Source organism: Balaenoptera borealis (genome assembly GCF_965194805.1).
Source record: "Balaenoptera borealis genome assembly, chromosome: 3".
NCBI lineage: Eukaryota > Metazoa > Chordata > Mammalia > Artiodactyla > Balaenopteridae > Balaenoptera > Balaenoptera borealis.
The window spans coordinates 114,636,444-114,658,834 of NC_138866.1; the positions used below are offsets into that span (position 1 = coordinate 114,636,444).

At 54.0% G+C, this 22,391-nt stretch overlaps 1 protein-coding gene across 3 annotated transcripts in view; it reads left to right on the forward strand.

Moving 5' to 3' along the window:
• The first annotated feature begins 1,237 nt into the window (after positions 1-1,237).
• Positions 1,238-22,391, forward strand: part of SMAD6 (SMAD family member 6) — an 86,671-nt gene continuing 65,517 nt past the window's right edge. For 2 of the 3 annotated variants that reach the window (XM_082383366.1, XM_082383364.1), the window contains exons 1-3: positions 1,238-2,205; positions 9,875-9,931; positions 13,682-13,759. In XM_082383366.1, coding sequence (XP_082239492.1) covers positions 1,383-2,205; positions 9,875-9,931; positions 13,682-13,759 — 958 coding nt within the window. In that variant the 5' untranslated portion in view covers positions 1,238-1,382. The remainder of the gene's footprint in view (positions 2,206-9,874; positions 9,932-13,681; positions 13,760-22,391) is intronic. The other variant, XM_082383365.1, reaches the window with a different exon arrangement.

Below are 22,391 nucleotides of genomic sequence, written 5' to 3' on the forward strand. Positions count from 1 at the left end.
GTGCACAAGCCAGGGAAAGGCAAAGCGCCCCGTTTGCGTCCGAGTCTTAGTGGGTCCGCCGAGCCCTCGAGCAGCCCGCCCGTGGTTTGTGTAACCGCGTGTGTGTGTGTGTGTGTGTGTGTGCGAGCGCGCGCTCGCATCCGTGCCCACGGCGCACGCGAGCTAGAGAGCAGGCCGTGGGCGCTGTCAGGCCCGGGGCGGGGGGGCTGGGGCAAGCGTGGGGCGGGGGCCGGGGCTCGGCCCGCCCCGGGAGCCGGCCCCTCGGAGCCTCGGGCCCTGCAATGGGACGTGTTCTCCTTTAAGAGTTAAGAAACTTGAAACCTTGTTTGCGCAACAATCAGCGCCGCGGAGCCGCCAAAGTGTCTAGACTGGCATATGATGGGAGGCAGCCAATGACTCCGCGGCGCTCCTCCGGGGGCCCTCAGTGTGCGTTTGAGGAGAACAAAAAAGAGAGAGCCGAGCGGGGGAGCGAGCGAGGGAGACGAGCCGAGAGAAAGAGCCGCCGGGCGCTGCCTCGCCAGACCTCGCCGGGACCGCGGGGCCACCGGGAGGCACTTTTTGTGGAGGGGGGAGGGGGGCGACCTCTGCAGCCGCAGCGTCCGGGGCGTCCGAGCGCAGCGTGGGGCGGGCTACGACCTCTGCCTCGGTGGATTGCATTTTTAATTAAGGATTCCCAGCAGCTCTTTGGGATTTTTACAGTTTCCACTCATGTGTTGACACCCGCGTTCAGGAGAAATTCGCTCCAAGTGCATCTAGCGCCTGGGACCTGAGACGGAGTTGGCTTTTCGTGCATGCAATTCCAGGGATTTTGGTTTTGTTTGGGGTTTCTTTTTCTTTCTTTCCTTTTTTTCTTTTTCTTTCTGCAGGGAGTAAGAAGGAAGCCGAGGGTATCAACAAGCCTGCCTTTCGGATCCTGCAGGAAAAGCCCATGTAGTGAAGTGCTTGGGTTTTAAAGGCAGGGCTTCCCAGACACATTTGGGGGGTTCGGCGCGAGCGCTTTGTGCTCATGGACCAGCCGCGTAACTTTTGAAGGCTCTCCGGCCCATGCGGGGTCTTGCTGGCGGCGCGCAGCCTTCAGTCCCTCTAAAGCGCCGGGGCTGGAGTTGCTGAGCTGCCCGGGCGCCGGGGTCCATGTAGTCGCGGGCCGAGCGCGGACTGCGGCTCGGCGTGCGCGCGTTCCCCGCCGTCCCGCCCTGGCGAGCTCCCTCATGTTGCAGCCCTGCGGCGCCCCTTCGACGACAGGCTGTGCGCGGTCTGCACGGCGCCCGGCGGCAGAGCTTCATGTGGGGCTGCGGCCCGCGCAGCCGGCGCCTCGCTGAGGAAACGGACCCCCGGTAACCGGAGACCGCCTCCCCCCCACCCCCGGCGCCAAAGGATATCGTATGTTCAGGTCCAAACGCTCGGGGCTGGTGCGGCGACTTTGGCGAAGTCGTGTGGTCCCCGACCGGGAGGAAGGCAGCGGCGGCGGCGGCGGCGGCGGCGGCGGCGACGAGGATGGGAGCGTGGGCAGCCGAGCTGAGCCGGCCCCGCGGGCACGAGAAGGCGGAGGCTGCGGCCGCCCCGAAGTCCGCCCGGTAGCCCTGAGGCGGCCCCGGGACGCGGTGGGACAGCGAGGCGCCCAGGGCGCTGGGAGGCGCCGGCGCGCAGGGGGCCCCCCGAGGCCCATGTCGGAGCCGGGGGCCGGCTCTGGGGGCTCCCCGCTTCACGTGGCGGAGCCGGGAGGCCGGGGCTGGCTGCCCGAAAGTGACTGCGAGACGGTGACCTGCTGTCTCTTCTCGGAGCGGGACGCCGCCGGCGCGCCCCGGGACGCCGGCGACCCCCTGGCCGGGGCTGCCCTGGAGCCGGCGGGCGGCGGGCGGAGTCGCGAAGCTCGCTCGCGGCTGCTGCTGCTCGAGCAGGAGCTCAAGACGGTCACGTACTCGCTGCTGAAGCGGCTCAAGGAGCGCTCGCTGGACACGCTGCTGGAGGCGGTGGAGTCCCGCGGCGGCGTGCCGGGCGGCTGCGTGCTGGTGCCGCGCGCCGACCTCCGCCTGGGCGGCCAGCCCGCGCCGCCGCAGCTGCTGCTCGGCCGCCTCTTCCGCTGGCCCGACCTGCAGCACGCCGTGGAGCTCAAGCCCCTGTGCGGCTGCCACAGCTTCGCCGCCGCCGCCGACGGCCCCACCGTGTGCTGCAACCCCTACCACTTCAGCCGGCTCTGCGGGCCAGGTGAGCGCGCCGCGCCCGGCGGGCCCTCGGGGTTCCCCTCCCGCCCCTTTCCGCGGCCTCCTGTCTCTCCTTGACACCTCTGGCGGGCGGGCGGAGCTGCGGGTGCTCTCCCGGGTGCCCCTGGAGCGTGGGAGCTCCCGGTGGAGGCGCCTCACGCTGGCAGGAAAGCTGGGGAGTGGGGATGTGGGCGCACACATCAAATGGCAACTTCATCTTAAGGCTCCGGCAAACTCAGAAGGGTGCGCGTTGGAGTTTTCTCTGTGCAGCTTCAGGGACCTGAGGCAGGCTCCGGTTTAACAGACGGTGGAAGAGGAGGGCAGGTCTAGGAGAGGCCAAAGACTTGAGCGCCACCCCCCCCCCCACCAAGCCCACTGACCCCCAGTCCGTGCCCGGGCCTGTAGCATTTGTGTGCATATGCCTATACCTACGGTATATTATGGTTTGTCGTATCCAGGTAGATGTAAGTTGTGAAATTGGTGTAGACAATTCATGGCTAGAGTCCAAAGTGTTTGTAAACTGTCCCACTTGTTCCTGTCTATACTTTGGAGCAAAGGTTTTGCGGGGTAACCCTTCTCAGAATGGAGACCACTCTCTTGCTCTCTTGCCTCTTGATTGTTGCCAGCATCCCTTGGGTGTCAAATGCCAGGGCCTTCTGCCATCATCATTCTCAATCCTGTGTCCAGCTTTTCTAGAGAGCTGAGGGTCCTGGAGGTGTCTAGGTAGGGAAGGAAGCTGGATATTTTAGTACTTTTGAGAACTGCTCCCTTTCTTTGTCCTCTTCTTGGGTTTTTTCTGCACACACCATCTACCCAGTCCTGCTTACCTGAGCAGGCCCTGGGTGCTGTAGCAGAGGTGAGGACAGAAGGAGACTCCAGGCAGGCCAGAAGCTTGCATCCTCACCCCCCACCCCCACCCCGCCTCCTTCCCTTGCACTGCAGAGATCACACATTTTTAGCCTGTAGCATCTTCTGGGTGTATGCATCTTAGGTGGCACTGGGGGTTCTGCAGGGATGGGACTCTCAGAGGGTTATAGACTGTTGGGCCTGGGCAGGCTCTGAGTTCCTCTGGCCTGGCCCCTCTGGAGAGAGGCAGCACCCAGCCTGGGGGCATTTAAGAGGGTCAGATCACACTGGTCTCCTGACTCCCCGCTTGGAAGGGGAGGGTGGGGCTAGAAGCATGGATTTGTCCCAGGTGTCTTGTTGGTGTCTGGGGTGGTGGCCGGAGGGGAAGGACGGTGCCTCAGTGGTGGTTCCTGAAGAGAGAGCACTGATGGGGGCTGGGGTGGGGAGAGGCAGCATTGATCTGGCTGCCCTGCGCCCCGCATGGTCACTCCAAGCCTGATTCTCAGGGGGCTTTGGGCAGTCGCTGACCTGTGGCCCTCTGCGGGCTTTCTGTGCTCCTTGTTCCTCTTCTGACAGCTTTCCCTGGAAGTGGCTTTCTCCCCTCTTCCACCCTGGCTCCTCCCTGCCTCTGAGGAGGAGGGCCCTGTTTGTGGTTGCCCTGTCCCTGGTCCCGTTTTCAGGGGGAGAGAATTGGTGGGGGCCCCTCTGCTCTTTTAGAAGGCCCCGTTGGGCATTTTCTCTCTCACCACATCAGTCTGCTAGCGAGTATTTGTTGAGCACTTACTCTGTGCCAGGCACCATGCTGGGTGCTGTAGTGGGGAGAGTGGAAATATGAGTAGGATCCATGCCCTTAAGAAACAGAATCTTCGGGTTGCGGCGCGGGGAGAGTTGGGACAGAGGGAGCAACACATAATATTTTAGGGGGAAGCAGGGCCAGGCCAGAGGGTCTGAACTCTCAGAGCACTGTGGGGTGTGCATGTAACAGGAGCACCTTTAGGAGCCTCAGAGCTCTAACCTGGAGCGGGGCCTTGGAGGATGGATGGGTAAGGGGAGGTGGGTGTCGAGGGGGAGGAGGAGAGGGCCCACCGAGAGTCAGGGTACCAGGCAAGCTCAGGTGTGAGGGTGGGAAGGGGTGGGGAAAAGAAAACTGGAGACAGGCAGGACCCACCCTGCCCGTACTCCTTGGATAAGTCAGCTTGGGTCTTGGTTTGAGTTTGGTAGCCTTGAGCAGTTTTAAGTTAACGGGCAAACTGCAGTGGTATGGTTCTGACCCGTAGACCTGGTCCTAGGCTCTGCCCTGCCGGTATCTATCGACAACTTGACCTTGGAGGAGTAACCTCTCCTCTTAGTCTCCCTGTGGGTCAGTGGGGGTGGCTCTAGAAATGTTCTCCACCTCAAATTCCAGACTAAGCACTGGCACTTGACTGCTCTCCTCCTCCCGGAAGGAGGCGCTGTTGCAGGGACTGTGCCTGTTCTCCTGCTACTTCATTAGCCCAAGCCCCGCCCTCCACACCCCATTCAAGCCGCCCCGGGGGCCATTGGGAGGACTGGTGGTCTGGGAAGAGTTTCCGGTAGGCACCAGGCTGACCCTCTTGCTCCATCCCCTGCCTGATGGCTTGGGCCGCCAGGACTGAGAACTGGGGGAGCCCTTTGCTGTCCACCCCACCGCCGCCTCCTGGCCGCCAGCCTGTCTCCCGGAGCTGGGCGGGTGCATAGCTGGAGCTCAGCCGTGCGCGTCCTGATAAGGAGACGGCTCCTTCCAGGGCTCTGCGGGAGAGGGCTGGGGCACTGGGGCAGGTACACCCATAGAGAGTACGCTGGAACACGCAGCGGGCCAACTGAGGGACACCCACCGGCCCCCCAGTGCCCCACTGGCCCCCACAGGGATCCCTAGTGAGACGGCCCCTTTCTGGGCAGTGCGGCCCCCTGCTGCTCAGAGCAAACCCTGCTCCATCTTTCAACTTGCTTTGGGGCATTGGGGCCAATTCCCCTCTTTGGGCCTCTTTTTTCATCTGTAAAGCGAGGGAGTGGTGAACAGAATCTCTGAGGGTCTGCTGGGAAGATTCCAGGTGACACAGGGCTGCCCTCTCCCCCATGCTTGTCTTAGAAAGTGGGGTCCTGTGTTGCCCAGCTCTGCCCTGGGCTTCCCGCTCCCGTGGGAGTCAGGCCCTAGCTTTCCCTCCCTCTGGTGTATCTTTCTGTCCCTGGAAAAGCCAGTTCGCTGAGCTTGGTGCCTATGTGGACGGAAATGTGGAGAAATACTTTAATCACAGTTCTAACCTGTGTTTATAGAGCTTCTTTCTCCCGAAAGTATCCATTAACTTTGGAATAAATCTCCTGCTCTTTGCTTCACCACTTTTTTTTTTTTTCTGTAATTATATTCAGTAAATTACTATTATCCAAATTGCGCCAGGGAAAGAGAGAGCGAGAGAGAACTTCTAAATGACTGGAGGAGGCCGCCTAGGAAAACACAGGGTTCCCAGGCCAGGACTATAGGAATTAGAATGGGCTAGAAAGTTTTCCTTTTATTTGGCCTGGCATTATCCCTTTGAAATGAGATCAATTTCAAGTTGGGCTTCCAAGCCCCCGCCCCGCCCCTCTGGCGGCCCCTCGGCCCTGCCCGCCCTGCTCCTCCGAGCTCCTCCTTGGAGGTGAGGAAGGGGTGATAATGTGCAGTTTGCCTCTTGCTGGCGCCAGCCTGCCGCGCTGTTTATCTGGCTGCCGGGGGAATCTGGGCAATTAGGCTCTGCCGGCCTTAAAGCGCCAGGAGCTTCTCTTCTGCGTCTCCCACCCTGGTGCTCGGGGTTGAGCCTTCAGGTCCTGGGGCTGGAGGGGACAGGCACCCAGGAGGGCACCCCTTGGGAGGGTGAAAACTGGGAGGCCCAGGGAGGCACATGGACCTTTCCTAAGCAAGATGCTAGGCTGCGCAGATCGGGGTGGAAGGTAATGTCTTCAACTGAAACGTTACCGGGCAGTGGGAGAGGCTGTGAACTCTTTTGGCTTTAGAATTAGGGTCTAGATCCCGAAAGGGTAAGTACTCCCTGGGGGCTAACCAGAGCCTCGTCTCTGCTAAGCTGAGCTGCATTGGGCTGAGCGCTAGCCTTCTGGTACACTCGGCCCCTGGCTGACTGCTCTCACTTCTGAAGGAAGTTGGAGGAGATTCCTGAAGTTGATGCCTGAGGCTGACTGTCTGAGGGGGCTGGAGTTTCTGATCTCTCTTTCTCTCCCTCCCTCCTGCCCATGATCATTTCTTTCTGAGGGGCCTGCAGGGCTCTAAGAGTTCTCCCCTTAAAGTTTAGAGCACGTAAGTTCTTATTTAGAAATCAACACAACTTTTCTAAGTACTAAGATAGCTTCTAAGACGAGAGGGTGGACAGAGGGCCTGGAGGCAGCCTACACTTTCTCTTCTGACGTTTTGTCCCACCTGAGTTCATGTCCTGGGGCTCCATCCTCCCAGATCTGTGGAGGGAGCGTGGATGTGTTGGAGTGAGGCCGAGGTGCCAGTTAAAGGTTCCTCAGTATTGTTCATAGCAGCGTTATTCCTGAGAGCCAAAAGGTGGAAACAGTCCGAATGTCCATTGGCTGACAGATGGATAAACAAAATGGGTGATATAGCCACCCAGTGGAATATCATTCAGCCATAAACAAGAATGAAGTACGATAGAAGCGACAGCATGGAAGAGCCTGGAAACCAGTATGCTAAGTGAAAGAAGGCAGACGCAAAAGGGCTTCTGTTACAGGAATCCATTTGTGTGAAACGTCCAGAGTAGGCAAGCCCACGAGGATAGACAGTAGATTTGTGGTTTCCTGAGGTTTGGGAGTTGGGGGAATAGGGACTGACTGTGAATGGGGCAGGGTTCCTTTTGGGGTGAGGAAAATATTCTGTAATTAGATGGTGGTATTGGTCTCACAACTCTGAATGTACTAAGAACCACTGAATTGTATATTTTAAAAGAGTAGATCTTAGGGTATGTGAATGATAACTTTTTTTTTTTTTAAAGTAACTTGATGTTGGTCCTGAACTGGCCTCCCCCCTTTGTTCAGCTGAAGTAGAATAACATCTCTTGCCTTCCTGTGTGGTCTTGGGTGGGCCCTTTACCTGCCTCCACCCCACTTGCCCCATCAGTTAAAATAAGAAATTGAGTTGGGGGGGACCTCTGACATTCTAAATCCCCGTGTCTTGGGGTGCAGTCTCTTTTTTACTTGCCTAGGATGGAAGTTAGTGATGTGCTTCCAATCTCTGTGCAGATCGTTTTGTTGGAACAAAGCAGGGTGTGGGTGCTGGTAAAGTCCCTCCTGAAAGCTTTGCAGTTCCTCACTGGCTGGTGTGTCTGATGTCCCAAGTCTGTAGATTTGCTTTCTGTCTCACTCATGCATTAGAGCCCCCAGCCCAGGTGTGGGCATGGGTGGTGGGTGTCACTCAAGGCCCAGGTGGCTCCTGTGAGGGGGATCTTCATGAGCTCCCCCCCCCCCGCCCCTTTACGGGTCCCAGGTAAGCAGCCCCAGGCAGAGATGCTGGGGTTGATTACAGTGGCTTGACTCCAGCTTCCACAGCCCATTGCTGCCAGGTTTCACTTTGGGGGACAGATCTGGGGGCAGATGTCCAGAACTCCCTACCATGTGTGGCCTGGGCCTCAGCCAATTAGATGTTTGCAAGAGGAACCCGGACACAGGAGTTGCAGACCTTCTGATAAGTTAGTGGGGTAGTGGAAAGGACATGAGGCTGGGGGTCAGGAGACCTGACCTCCGGTTCTGCCTCTACACCAGCTCCCTGTCTGGCCCTCAAGGAGTCACTTCTACTCTTCAGGCCTCAGTCTTCTCCTCTGTACAGTGGGAGCACTGGCTTCAATTCTCTTTCCCTGTGGAGCGCTAGCCCTACCTGTATTTCGCCTCTTGTCCTGAGAGTCTGGTGTCTAGCCCCTCCAAGACTGGTGGATAAGGGGGCTCCTACTGAAGGCAAATAGCCCCCCTCCTTGAGTCTTGTTTGAGGTCTCCTTTGGGTCACCCTTTTGGCCCCATAGGTCCTCTTTCTCCACACCTTTGTCCACTGATGCCCCCAACTTTACCATTATCCTTGTCACCATTGTCTTTGTCCATATCTGTTTACTGAACACTTTCTGTGCATATGATGTACCAGACCCAGCTGGGATGAAGGGGTGGAAGACAGGATGCCTCTTGACTGCCTGTCTGATTGGGGTGTAGAGCAGAGTCAGGCCTGGATTCAAATCCCAGCTCCACCATGATTGGCTGGGGAACAATGGGCAAGTCAGTCTTCTCATCTGTGAAATGGGAATGGTAATGGTCATCTTATTTATTTTTAAGAAAGGAGGAAATGAAAGTAGGTACCCAATGAGCGTGATTAACCACTCTGTACCTAAGGTCCAAAAGAATAAAATACAGTGTATGAAATTGAAAGGTCCCAGCACAGAGAGAGACAGAGGGTACACATTCAGCAAATGTTTGCTTCGCTCCCAGTGGCTAATCCATGATTCATTTTCCTTCTCCCTAATTCCAGTCCACAAAAGATTCCCTGTGTTTAGACTGCAGCGCCTTCACTTTGTTGAAGTCCTTTCTAGCTGGAAAAGCCGGGGTGGGGAAGAGGTGAAGCTGCCTGCTCCTGCGACTAATTGTGCCTTATTATAATTGTGAAAAACACTTATTATCCCTTGTGTCATTCCTGATACCTGCCTAATAATAGTTATTACCACTTTACTGCCACTGAGAGTTTGTTTTAGTTTGCAATTTGATGGCCTTTAGTTTCATTTAAGGAAAATGAAGGGTCATTTCATTCCTGCAAATTGTTACTTAGTTAAGCAAATTGTTACTTCCCAGAAAGCAAGAGGCTAAGGAATTCTTCTGAAGACAAAGTATATGTTTTTAAGGACAAGTATTTTAGGCAAATGAAAGGAAACCCAAAGAAAAATACCATAGACAATAAAGAATCGCAGAGGGTCTGAGCTGCAAGGCCATGGAGATTGTGTGTTCCACCCCTTCTCTTTACAGAGGGGGGGAGACTGAGGCCAAGAGCTGGCAGTGACTGGTTTAAGGTCTCCCATATGGGGAGCTGGGTTTGGCTTCCTGGGTTCCAACCAATCATGTCCTCCTCCTTGCCCTGAAGGTCATTTGCTCTAATGTAGTTTGTTTGAAAGGGAGCTCCTATGTCTATGTGGGCCTCTGCAGTCAGTCAGTTCTGACTAGAGTTGCCAAACTTAGCAAAGAAAATTACAGAGTGCCCTGTTAAATTGAATTTCAGGTAAACAACACATAATATTTTAGTATAAGTATGTCCCAGATATTGCAAGGGACATACTTATGCTAAAAGCTTATGCCATGTATATCCAAAATTCAACTTTAACCGAGCATCCTGTATTTTAACAGGCCACCTTAGCTCTGACTTTCCCTGTACCCCTGTTTCTCTCATTATAATAATAATAGTTACTCTTTGTGGAGGTATTTTTCTGCAGTACCAAGAGCTGTACTGAGCATTTTACATACATTATTTCCTTTTGCCCTCCTGGCAAACCTGGGAGGTCTCTGTGATTATTGTCCCCATTTTAGAGCTGAGGAAACAGGCTCAGAGAGGTGAGGTAACTTGCCTGAGGTCACACAGCCAAAGGTGACAGAGCAGGGATTGAGCCCAGGTCTGTACCCCAAGTTTGTGGCTTTCCCTGTTGGGCAGTGCTGTTCCAGGGGACTGGGGCAGCAGAGGTGCTGGGTTCCTGGGAGCTGGGTTTATTATTTGAGGAAATCAATAATCAAAAGCATGTAGAACCACCATGTGTGAACTCTCCCATCCCAGCAGTGACACGTTGTCTCCTGTCTTCCAGAATCACCGCCACCCCCCTACTCTCGGCTGTCTCCTCGCGACGAGTACAAGCCACTGGGTAAGTGTGTCCTCCTTCTGACCTTTGGGGAGGTGCCTCCTTCCCAGGCTCCCACAGGGCCCTGCCTCAGTGCTGAAGGGCCAGAGATGGAGGGGAGGGAGGGATCACCAGCCTGGTGGCCTTTGAAATGGGGTGGGTGAAGTTTTACAAACACACCCCCAGTTGGGCCAGAGCTGACCCAGCCTTTGCAGTGCCTTTGCAGCAGGCTATTTACGTCTTGAAATTCCTCGCTCATCATTAACCTCTCTGTGACCTTTAACCATGGGCCTGTGGGAGACGAATGGGTTTCAGCTTCAGCATCTTGTTGATGCTGGTGGGTTGATGTTTCTGTCTCTTTTCCTCTCCTTCCCTCCCAGCCTTACATGGTTCTCCTTTGGTGTGTATTAATTAGCACTATGACAGATAGGCTGAGCACGAAGTCACTGTTGAGAGGAGCTATATGTTTCCCCCCCTCTTTTAAGCCAAGAAGTTCACCTGGGCAGAAACAACAGCTGGAACGTTTAGAAAGCAAGTGTCTTGGTACACCAAGCCCCTGGCATGGAGGGTGCCCCTCAGTGGTAGTGTCATTGTTGGCAGAGCCCATTCAGAGGTAGAACGTGTTTTCTGTAAAGCCTTGGGGCTAAATGAGCAGCCTGTATGCTGGGGTAGATGCATGTGGTTTTAAAAGTAGAAATGGCTCATTTCCTGGCCCTCCCGGTTCCTCCAGTGGAGAATCCCAGTGGTGGGGTGAGTATGGCCTGAATAGTACCGGGAGAGTGACTTTGAGACCGTGGGACTACCGTGGGTAGCTGCCGTGGGACTCGAGCTTTAAAAGTCAGATGGCGTGGCAGTGATGCTGACACGTTCCACCAGTGACCACAAAAAGCGGGTTTTGTTTTGTTTTTGGTAAAGGCCTCTTCCCGGTAGCGTGTGTCAGCATCATCTGGGAGGTCACTTCTAAGTGTCATAAACTCTCAGGCATCCAGTCCAGTTTTCCTTCCAGGCCCCCCTCTGGAGACAGGAGTGCCCACCGGGTCCCTTCAGGAGTTTGTCCTCCTCAGTCTAGGAGGACAGAGGCTGTCCCATGACGGTGTACGAGTCAGTGGCTTAACGATGGCAACTTCCTCGTTGTTTTTCCTGAAGTACGGTCATCCCGTGGATGGAGGAGCTTCTTTTAGTTCTCCGGGGAACTGGAGCGGTCATCTGGTGGGACCCTGTCACTTGGTAGACAAGGAATCAGGCTGAGGGTCAGGGACAACCGCCCAGCTGATGAGCAGTGGGGCTGAGGCGGAAACCCAGAGCAGCCCCTGTTCAGCTCAGCGGTTCCCCATCCTTCCCTCCCAGGCCCGTCTCAGCATTTTTTAAGTTAACATAATTGCACTAGTCGCTTAGAAGATCCCTCATTCTAGTAGAGGAAAAGGAAAACCCGCAAACATTCTTAGTAAATGTAGCACCTGAGCTTGAATGTCAAGGATCATTGCCCCAAGGAATCGTGGGTCAGCTGGTGATAAAGCCACAAAAATCAGGACTCCATCCAGCGGGGCAAAGTGACCATTTGGAAATCAGCAGGTGTCCCGGTTATTTTACAAATGGGACAACTGCGACGGAGAAAGAGGAAGTGACACTTGCTGGTGGTCATACAGCTCAAGGGTCTGAAAATGACAGCCCACCATTTGTTTTTGTGTGGCTTTTGAGCTAAGAATGGTTTTTACTTTTTAAAATGGCTAAGAAAAAGAAAACCACCAAAAGCAGAAGCATGTCTTTTGTGACATGTGAAAACTATATGAAATTCAAATTTCAGAGTCCATAACAAAGTTCTGCTGGAACCCAGCTGTATTGTCTGTGGCCGCTTCCACAGGACAGCAGCAGAGGTGGATAGTTGCAATGGAGATTGTAGGGCTCACAAAGCTGAAAATATTCACTACGGGGCCCTCTGCAGGCAAAGCTGGTGAACCCCTGATTTTGCTGAGTAAGAGTGGAGGTAGGACTCGAACCTGGGGCTCCAGCTTCCCGATGGGGTTCCTCCTTGGGGCTCGAGCAGTGACCAAGGTTGGGAGTGTTCTTTTTCTACAACAGCCTCGTGGGGCCTCCCTCACTAGAAGCACTAGATGTGAAGGTTTGGAGAGCGCATGGCAGGGACTTAACAGCTGCGAAGGATGGAAAACACCCATCACGCCCACTCCTGGAACGTTCATAAGGCTGTCTGTCTGTGTTGGGTCCACAGTGGTTCACTAAGAACCCGGGTTCAGCCTGGGGTGTTGCTACTTCGAACAGTAAGTGGCAGCAAGACTTGGGGCCTGAACACTTTGGGAAGATTAGGTCTGAAAAGCAAAGAGGTTCCCACTTAGGCATTGAGGTTATTATCTTTTAAAGAGATTTTTCCATCTGTCCCTATTTTCCTCCAAACACATTTGACCAGCAGATAACTTTTTCAGGCCCCGATAAATAGTCCGAGTTATTTTTTGTATTATTTTCTTTTCCTTGCATTGTTAGTTTTTCATAAACAAAAAAGTCAGTTCACTTCTGAGCCACTGTGATCACATGAAACCAAAAAAACAAAATAAAACCCAGAACACCCAGTCAGCATCTGGCAAGTGGGAAACGAGAAGGAAAAAAAAAAAAAAAAGCCAAATTGTTTAACGTTTCATCTTCCCGCTCCCCAAGCCACGTGGTAGAAGGAAAAAATGCCTACAGGATCGAGTGGAATTCTAGCTAGCTAGGGCCTAGGCTAACGGTTTTTGTGCCAGGATTCCCCAGCGTGGAGTGGCTTTCCTGAGCCAGGTGGGACCAGCCGAGCCGCATCTGGGTTGTGCTGGGTGAGAAGATGAAAGATACCACAAGCCTCACAGAAAGAACATGCCTTCCAACTCCTGGACAGACCTGTCCCTTAACGGGGACAACACCCCGTTGCTGGTAGCAGAGGCAGAGGCCCAGGAAAAACTTTCCAAGTCGGCCTGCCCCCCAAGGCATCAGCTTGTCCCGCTAATAGCTCAGCGTTCAAGAGAAAACGTGCAAAAGAATTTCCCTTCCCCATCTAAGTGCACTGCAGACAGGGGAAAACAAATAGCGCACGCCATGTGAGGTACTTAAAACTATTTAAACAACAATGAACGCCTTTAAAAAAAAAGGAAAAGAAAAAAATAGTCTAGACATTGAAAGTTGCTCTGGGAGTGGGTTTGGATGTGAGGGTGGGGGAGGGGAGAGAGAAAAAAGTTAATCTGGGAGCAAACGCTTGAGCCCTTAATTAGAGGGGTGTAAGCGGGACAGAGTGAGGATGGCTGGTAACTTGTTAAAACAGAGTTTCCCCAGCTCCAGAGGGAGGAAGGAAGGAAGGAAGGAAGCAAGAAGGAACAACTTCAAGAATTTTAATGGTTGTAATTAAGTACAGCAGCTATGAATTGTTTAGGGGCTTAATTTAACCTTACCCAAGAAGGCTCCAAGTTACTACTTGCTCGGTCCCCTGAACTTGGGTTATTTCTGTGGCCAGAGCAATTGAAACTTTTTCAGGTGCCAGGGCTGCAGCAGTCAGCATTTTCCAGAAGAGTTCCAGGGCTGGCTGGCCTGGTCTCCTGCGATCGTGGGACGGGGAGTGGCAGAAGAAAGTTGTGAGGGACATGCTGCCCTTTGCAAGCGCTTGCATGCCCACGTGTGTGTGTGTGTGTGTGTGTGTGTGCGCGCGCACACGCGCACGCACGCACACACACACGCTTGAGAAAGAAGAGAGCAACACCCCACAGCCAACTTAAGTTCTCTTTCTCTTTCCTCCTGTAGATCTGTCTGATTCCACATTGTCTTACACTGAAACGGAGGCCACCAACTCCCTCATCACGGCTCCAGGTGAATTCTCAGGTTGGCATTTCTTTTTTCCCTGCATGTTGCCATTGTGTTGAACTTTACAGGAGGGGGACCAGTGGCAGGGGCCTGACGGAGGTCTTGTTGATGTCCCCCCTCCTTTTCTTTTCCCTGGGCCTCCCACCCCTCGAGGAGAAGACTGCCAGTGTTTTCATCACTGGTGTTCTTGGGGTTAAGAACAATCTGTATGAATGAGGCCTAAGGATGAGAACTTTTCAAGTGCCTGGCGATCCATGCTCTAACCAATTTTCTCTTGTGGACATGATAAAAACCCAGCCCAGCTCTCCATCCTGATTTTGCAAGGGATCCTCTCCCCAAGCTGCTGAGAGGCAGCAAAATGGACGTGTTTGTTTACATTTGTCTTCTTGGGTTTCTCCTTCTGTCCCTGCTCTGGGGAAGGACCGATGCGCAGGGTCAGAAGAGGGGGAAATGGAGTGGGTAGAACGATCATGGGGGAGAGTCCAGCAAGCGAGGAGTTTTCCAGAGGCTGGTGGTTTCCGTGTCTCTCCCTGAGCACTGGGTGCTGGGCTAGGAAGCAGAGAGAACCCTGGTTTGGAGCCTCCCCTACTTTCCACATTTAAGACTTGGCCATAGGGACCCTCACATTCTGGGGAATACCTAAATCAAGCTTTCCTTGAGAGATGACATGTCGGTGGTGACCTGGGGGCTTCGAGGGCCAGGAGGGGCTCAAGTGCCGAGGTCTATGGGGCCCTTTGGGAGCATGGTGGGTAGGGTGTGCTGTGAGGACAGCTGGGGCTTGTGGCCTGGCTCTGTGCTGCGTTGGGTGACAGCCCCTCGGGCAGGAGATGCTTCTCCAGCAGGCATGACTGGATCTCTTTGAGAAGGCCTCTGTTTGCCTGCATCTGAGCTGTCCTCCCCAGACCCCACACCCTGTCATAATGGCAACAACAGTCATTGTAGCTATCTATTGAGTGTTTACTTTGGGCCACATCCTATACTCGGGCCCCTTTAGAATCATCATCTCAGAACAGCAGTAAAGTGACTTGCCCAGGATCACGTAGGAGCAGAGCCATTTGCCACTATGTCACTGTGCTTCTGACCACTGTTCTGTCCCCCACTTCTCTGCAAGGGCTGGATGTACCTCCAGTGAACTTATTTTGCACGAAGTTCTGTCATTCCTGCCGTACTCTCCCCACGACTCTACGGGTGTCACAGTGTTGGCTGCTCAGGGCTGCCTGTCCAGTTCCCGTGTCCCGAGCCCTTCCCCATCCGTTCCATGTTCCATCACAGCCGTGGGAGATCACAAGAGTACGTCTGTTTCGAAGATAGAGAAACTAGAAACCAGAGCAGGAAGTGACTTGCCCAGGGGTACAGTGGAGCTTATGGCGCAGCTGGTACTGGGGTCTAGGTCTTCTGGGTCCCACTTGCCTTCTGGTCTCTGGTGGCCCCTCTAGTTGGGACACTTTGTCTTCATCCCTGCCTTTTGGCCCTACTTGTTAAAACGTCTTTCCCTGAAAGACCTAACCAGATGAACACAAGAAGTGGACGTTTTAATCCATTCTTCTTCCTCTGTGCCTATGTGGTTGGAAGCCACATATAATTTTGAGGCAAGAGGCTTAAAAGTATTTCTGAATGCATGATTCCATGTCCCTGCCAACCGTCAGAGTGTATTTAATTTAGATGGATGGCACTGGCGTTGGTTGTATGGACAGACGGGTAGTTTTTCATCATCCCATCCCCTCATTGTGACTGGCGGAAACTGCCGTGTGTGGAGGTGCCTTACAGGTTCATGGTATGTTCTCAGACGTGATCTCTTTTGATCTCTGTCATCCCAGAGCTGGCCTGGTGTGTGACTCAGGCTAGAAGGAACAGACCCCAGAGCGCCTGCGGGAGGCTCCTCCATACATCCGGTTCCCAGGAGAGAGCACCCTCTGGAGGCTGGAAGGTCTCCGGAGACCCTGAGGCCATTAGGTTGGGCTGCCTTTGGGGCCCAGTGGGCCTGTGTTTGGGGTTCCCACCCAGCTATCCCAGAGCGACCTTTGGTACTGACTGGTGAGAAGGCCCTGATGTGACGCTCTTTACCGTGGATGAGGATTGCATGGCTCTCATGAGAAAATCTGGCATCCATTGCCTTGGGATCCTAAGGGACCGAAGGAACTGGGGAGGAAGTTTGGGATTTCCTTTTGGGGGTTGATTGGTCTGGGTTGCAGGTGGTCTCGGTAGGCCTTCCCCATTGTGGTCATCCAGGCCCCTCCCAGGGATGGCGTGGGTCTCCTCCCACTCTGCGGGCTCACAGTTCAGCTTTTCTAGCTTACTTGTACCGTGGGGATCCCAGGACCGATGAGTTGGCCCTGCCCCTGCCTCCTGGATGCGTGTAGAGCTGGGGCTGTGGGTGGCTGTCACCTTGGAGGACAGGCTCAGGGAGGGAGGCCCTGCAGGGTGAGAAGAAGGCCCAGAGGGGTCTCAGTGGATGGTGAAGCAAGACTCATCCTGCAAAGATGGGAGGCAGGGCGGGAGGTGAGGTCAGAAAGGTGAGGAGCACAGGCAGGTAGAATGCGTTGGGACAGACCAGGCGTTTGATGCTCAAGGACAGGTGGTAAGGATGCTGATGCTGACATTTATTTATTTAACGTTGACATTCACTACTTAGCACTTTGCTAACTGCTGGTCATTCTTCATCTCGCTGACTCCTTATCACAACCCAGTGAGACACATTTGATTCCCCCTGTTTCAGAGGTGAGGAAACAGGCTCATGGCCAGGCCAGCTGCCCAAATTCCCAAACTGTAAGTGGCAGGCTTGGGAAGGGAGACTGAGCGGTGTGACTGCACAGCCTTCCACAGCAAGGATCCCATCCTCCTCCCTGAGCCACACCGGGCAAGGTGGAGTGATCAAAAGGAGGCCAGGGACAGCCTGTCCTGATTGCAGTACCAGGGACAGGGCTGGGGCCTGGCAAGAGGCACAGGGCTCTGTGCTCCTCCGTGTCCCCACCGGGTGAACCTTGCCGACCACCCGGAGACCACCCCCAGCCCCCTCTGTCTCCCTGCATCCTGTGGGGGTGGGCAGCGCTGTCCCTGAGAGCCTGGCCTCTCTCAGCGTCTTGGGATGGGTGTTGCTGGAGCAGGGTGTCTGCAGCTCTGGGACGGAGGCTGCCCTTGTTTGTCTTGCACAATGACAATCCCGGCACCCGACCTGAGGCTGGCTATTTTTATCCAGCGCCAAGGTCTCTGCTTCACTTTCCCGTCCTGTTGCTGAGGTCACTTTAGGGGAAAGGGGGGGATTTTGAGGCTTAGTCACAGCCAGGGCAGTCGAGGCTGCATCGGTGGGCAGGGTGAGGGGCAGCAGGACAGGAGACTGTCTTGTTTCAGCCTTCTGCTGAATGCTTGACACCCTCTCATCTGATCTCTACGTCAGCTCCAAATGTCGATACGTGATCCCCACTAAACAGACAAGAAAACTGAAGCTCACGGGGGCAAGTGACTTCACCAAGATCACCCAGTAGGGGGCCAGAACATGGAGCTTCCACTAAGTAAAGACCCTTACACCTGGAGTCTTAAGTGGGATTTGGAAAATTGAAAGCCTAGAAGTCCCTTTTTGGGGTGCCTTCACTTCAGGTCCTTGACGCTCTGGTTTCCTTGCCTAACTGCTGCCCCTTGACTGTCTAAGGGGCATCCTCTTCCTCTCTGCAACATCTCCACCCCCCCTCCCATTCCCTTTATTTTTATTTAGTTTGCGGAGGAAAGCAAGATTAGCTGGTTAAATTCATACTAAGGTGTGAGTGGCTGGTGGGCAACTCTTCTTGACAAATTAAAGGCAAGATATGCGATAATTCAAAGAAATTGCAGGATGAAGGGCCACATGGGAATGACCTCTCTGAGGGCTGGGTTCTCTTGGCTCCAGGCTAGAAGAACAGAATGAACGTGACACAAGGAGCCTTTTGCCCTGGATGAGGTAGGAGGAGCTAGGCCAGGCTCAGTGCTGGGTGCTGAGTGAGCTCTGGGAGTTGACCAGGGCCTGAGGTGATGGGCTGCATTTAGAAGCCAGGCCTGCCAGACTCCAGTGCTGTGGGGCTGGAGGGTGGAGCACTGGGCGGGCTTCTGTAGGAACCAGTAACTCCCCTCTAATATCCTATTCTAGTGCCTGTTGGATAACCATTCAAGTGCTTTATTAAGCACCCACTGTATGCAAGACATGGTGTAAGCTGCCTGTCATGGGGACCAGACAGTCCCTTTGTCTGACCTTGGTTGTGTGTACCCGTATCTCAGTCCTTGGAGCATGCTGGTTTCTTTAGAGTGTCAGTGAGGGCGAGCCCCTCACTTTGAAGAAAAGGCCTGGGAAGAAAAGGAGCTATTCAGGACAGTGTGGAGAGTTGGGGGCTCAGCTGGATGTGGGTATCTTTCCTCCACCAGCCAAACGCTAAGCTCCTCAAGGGCACAGATCATTCTCCAGGATTCGTGCATTCTGTAGATTGGCAGAGTTTGGGAACAGAGGCTCAGAGAGGTTAGGAGAGCGGCTGAGGGCCACACAGCAAGCATAGCAGGTGGAGCCAGGCTATAACCTAGATGGGTCCATGCAGCCCACCCACCTGCCACCTTTCCTCTCAGTGGTCCCTGAGGAGGTTCCCCTTTGTGGTCAGTGCTGTCTGATGTGTGTCAGTGCTCACAGAAGCCAGGAGAGGAGTGAGTTAGCGCAGTATCATTTCCTGCTGCTTCCCGATTCTAGGGCCCAAGCTTGCTCGCCTCAGAGGCCCTGGTCCAAAACGACCCTAGAGCTCCTCATTCTCCGAGGTCCTCAATTCAGCTCCGTCAGTGTGTGCTGAGCCTCTCTAGCAAGGTGGGCTGACGAGCATGGGCTGCGCTCCATTGGGCCCTGGGTTCAAGTCCCAGCACTGCCATTTCCTAGTTGTGGGGCTTTGGGGCAGCTGCTTAACCACTCCCACCCTTGGTTTTCTCACCTGTAAAATGAGGATGAAAATAACAACGTGTCACCTTATGGTGAGGGTGAAATGAGATGATGCCAAGTGAATCAGCCAAGGCTTGGCACACATGTGGTAGGTGTGGCCATTATGGTGTGCCAGGCACTGTGCTTGGGCTGGAAGCACAGAGATAAAAATTACATCATCTCTGCCCTCAAGGTACTCACAGACAGGTGAAGACACAAATAGTAATAATGAGAAGTGGAATAAGAGGCAGTAAAGAGAAAGAAGGGCTTAGTAACTGACTCTTGGTATGGTGGGGAGGTGACCCAGGAAGACTCCCTGGAGGAGGTGATATCCAAGTTGGGTATTATAGAATGAATAGGAATCTACCAAAGAGGCAAGGTTTGGGGGGTGGGAGATGCAGTCCAGGTAGAAGGAATATCAAGTGCAGAGGCCTGGAAGTGTGAAAACAGCCTGATATTGAGAAACCAAAGGAGGGTAGAGGGGTTGGGAAGCAAAGTACCTGACGTTAGTGGGAGATGAGGCATGAGGAGGCCAAGGCCTGTGTAATATTTTTTTAAAAAAACTTTGTGCTATAATATACAGAGTACACAGGTAAGTGTCCAGCTTGGTGAATTTTTACCAACTGATCGCACCTGGGTGACAGGCAGGTCCCGGATAACGTTGCTGTCACATGACTGTGCTCAGTCCCAACATGTGACAGTGCTCAGAGCCTGTGGGTCTAGGGGTGCCACGTGTTGAGTGAGTGGTTTAGAAGAGAGAGTGGGAGGGCAGGGGGGTTGAGTTTTAGCTGAAAAGAGGGTTCCATTTGGCTTTGGAGAGCAGGAAGGACGTTTTACCTGGAGTTTGGGGCAGATGGTGCCCTGACATTACTCGCCTTGAACCTAGATAGGTCCCCATGGGTTAAGAAGTGGCCCTGGGTGTGGCCCACTCCTGCTCTGCCTACCCCCTGAGTCAGGCTCCAGCTTGGAAATTTGTGGATGGGTTGCAGGACTGACGCTGGGCTCTTGGGACCAGCTTACCATTTCCAATTCCGAAATGGCCCCAGACTCCTTGCCTCCTCTTGAGGCGGGGGTGGGGAGAGGGCACACTCACCTCTGGTTCCTTGCATCCTATCTCTGCCATGTGTTTTTGTTTTTGTTTTAGCTTTGATCAACAAAAGAAAAAAAAAACAACCTTCTTCCCTCCCTAAAACCTCCCAGGTATCTCACAGGGGGACCTGTTCTTCCTGGGCTGGTTGTTTGGAGCTGGAGGAGAGGTGGTGAGGGGGTCAAGGGCAGGAATAGAGAGGACCAGGCATTTGTGGAGGAGGCCTGGCCAACTTGGTTTGCCAAGAAGCACGTAGGGTGGTGAGCAGTGCACCTACGTGGGTTCCAGGCTTGGCCTTGCCCTTTACCTTATGGTGTGACCTCAGGCAAGCTCCTCACTCCCTAGTCTCAGTTTGCTCAGCTGTACATTGGGGCCATTGGGCCACTGATCTCAGGGGCCCCTTGATGCTGATGTGTTCCAGGCAGAGGGTACCAGCTCCTAGGCCTTGAGGGGTTGTACAGAGAGCTGGGGCTTCTGGCCTGCAGCATCTTAGCTTCTCATCATTGTCTCAAAGCCAAACTACTGCCTGGCACAAGGCCATGCAGAGGGAGGGCGGTTGGTGTACTGCCCCCTACCCCAGCAGCCCTGGTCCCAGAGTATGAAAACTTGGGGACTAGAGTGAGAGTACACTTGACCCATGGCAAATCCAAGGCCCAGAGAAGACGACTGATTCACCAGAGATCACATAGCTTTTGCATCCTCCGGGGTCCCTGACAAAGGATCCCAGGGCTGGTGTGTTTCCTGACCGTAGGCTTTGGGGTGACAAGTCAGTGTACTGAACATGTATTAAGAGCCTACTGCATGCCAGTGCAGCTGCTACAAAGTGAAGAAAGCCAGGACCTTCCCCTTTGGGAGCTGATAGTCTAGGAGGAGAGGTAGACAACAAGCAAAGAATGGTGAATGATTTTGCTGAGTGCTGTGGAGATGTGGGCAAGCCTTAGCACCAGCACAGAAACAAGAGCAGGGGACTCTGTTGGGGTGGGAATGAGGTGTTCAGGGAAAGCTTCAAGGAGAAAGTGATTCTGAGTTGGGTTTTGTAGGATGACTAGGAGTTCACCAGGAGGCCAACAGGATATAGATGGCCTGTCAGATAGAAGGAATGAATAGCTTGTGCAGAAACAGAGAGGTATGCAAATAGCACTGTGTGTTGTGAGTTTATTTGTGGCTAGACGGTTAATACGTGAGAGATGGGGAATAGGGTAAGATGAATCCAGAGATGTTGTCCTAAATCTGGAGGAATGGACTGGAACCGAGAGGTAGTGGGTACTGGGCCCAGAGGACCTCTGGGATACTGAAGGGGCTCTGGACCTTGCCTAGCATCCAGCACAGGGCCTAGCCAATAGCCGGAGGTCATCGTGGGATAAATGAATGAATGAATGGATTTTTGCCTGAGACAAAGAGATCTAGAAAAGAGAGAGAACACACAAAAATAAAGACAGATGATAACACATTTAATAATCAGATTTATGAATCCTCCCAACAACTCTATGAAGTAGCCACTTCTATTAGCCAAATTAAAGGAGAAGTAACTGTGGCTCAGAGAGTTTAAGTAACTTCCTAAGGCCTCCCAGCTAGAAAGCAGTGAAACTGGGATCAGACCCAGGCAGTCTGGCCCCTGTTGGGTTCCCCAGGGTCTGGCGAGGTGCCCTCTCTGCCCCCTGGAAGATACAGTACTCCAATGGTTCTTGCTCTTCTGGGGCTTTTGTGTTCCTGGGTACCCGAGATTCGGCATGAACAACTGTCACCGGGTCCTAGAGAGACTCTGCTCGTCGGATGGTTGCTGGATGAATACATGAGTAAATCAGTGAGATGGTGGGTGGATGGGCTTCTGAGTGGAAGCTGCTGGGCCGAGGGGGAGCCCTGTGCCCGTCCAGGGCTGTGTGCCTCTGAGCTGGAGGCAGATGTCCCCTACCCCTCACTCTGCCTCGGGTGGCCTACATCACCAGGGGAACCGGCAGGTTTTCTGAGGAGACCTGAAATTCCAGAAAATGCACTTGGTTGCATCCAGCCTAATCACAACCATCTGTCTGCCGGGCCCCATGGCTCGCCCTCCTCCTGTCCCCACTGGCACGCTTTCCCCGGGTGTCTGTAACAATTGGGAGCTGCGCTCGAAAGTTTCCTTGTCAGGGTAGAGCACCTGTTGCCAAGAGCTCCTTCTTTGATGCAGAAAATATATCCCGAAGGTACTTTGTCAGATGTTTTTATATTAAACATTCTCCCTCCGTGGCCCTTGGCTGCCAAGGGAAGCGGAGATGCATCGCTTTTCCAGTTGTCCTTTGTGGAAAGAATTCCTGGTGTTCAGGGGCCCTTCCCCTATGCCCTCCCCTCCTCCCTCCACCCCCGCCCCCGAGTCAGGGCCTGAGAGGGTAAGGCCTGGGGGGCTGGCACCTCTGCAAAGCAGGGGCCGCCCTGGCCCGAGGGAGGGACGCTACCCTCACCCCGTGGTAGAAGCCTCTGGAAAAACAGAGGTCTCATGTCTGGAGCAGACATCAAAGGCACTGTCCCAGACTGCAAGGTGAATCATTGCCGAGGCTTTAATTGATCTTTAAAAGGAGAGGGGGAAACTCAGAGATAGGAGCCTGGAAGCCGTTTTACTCTGAGTCGTCCAGGGTAGCGCCAGCTCTGGACAGAGCAGGGAGGAG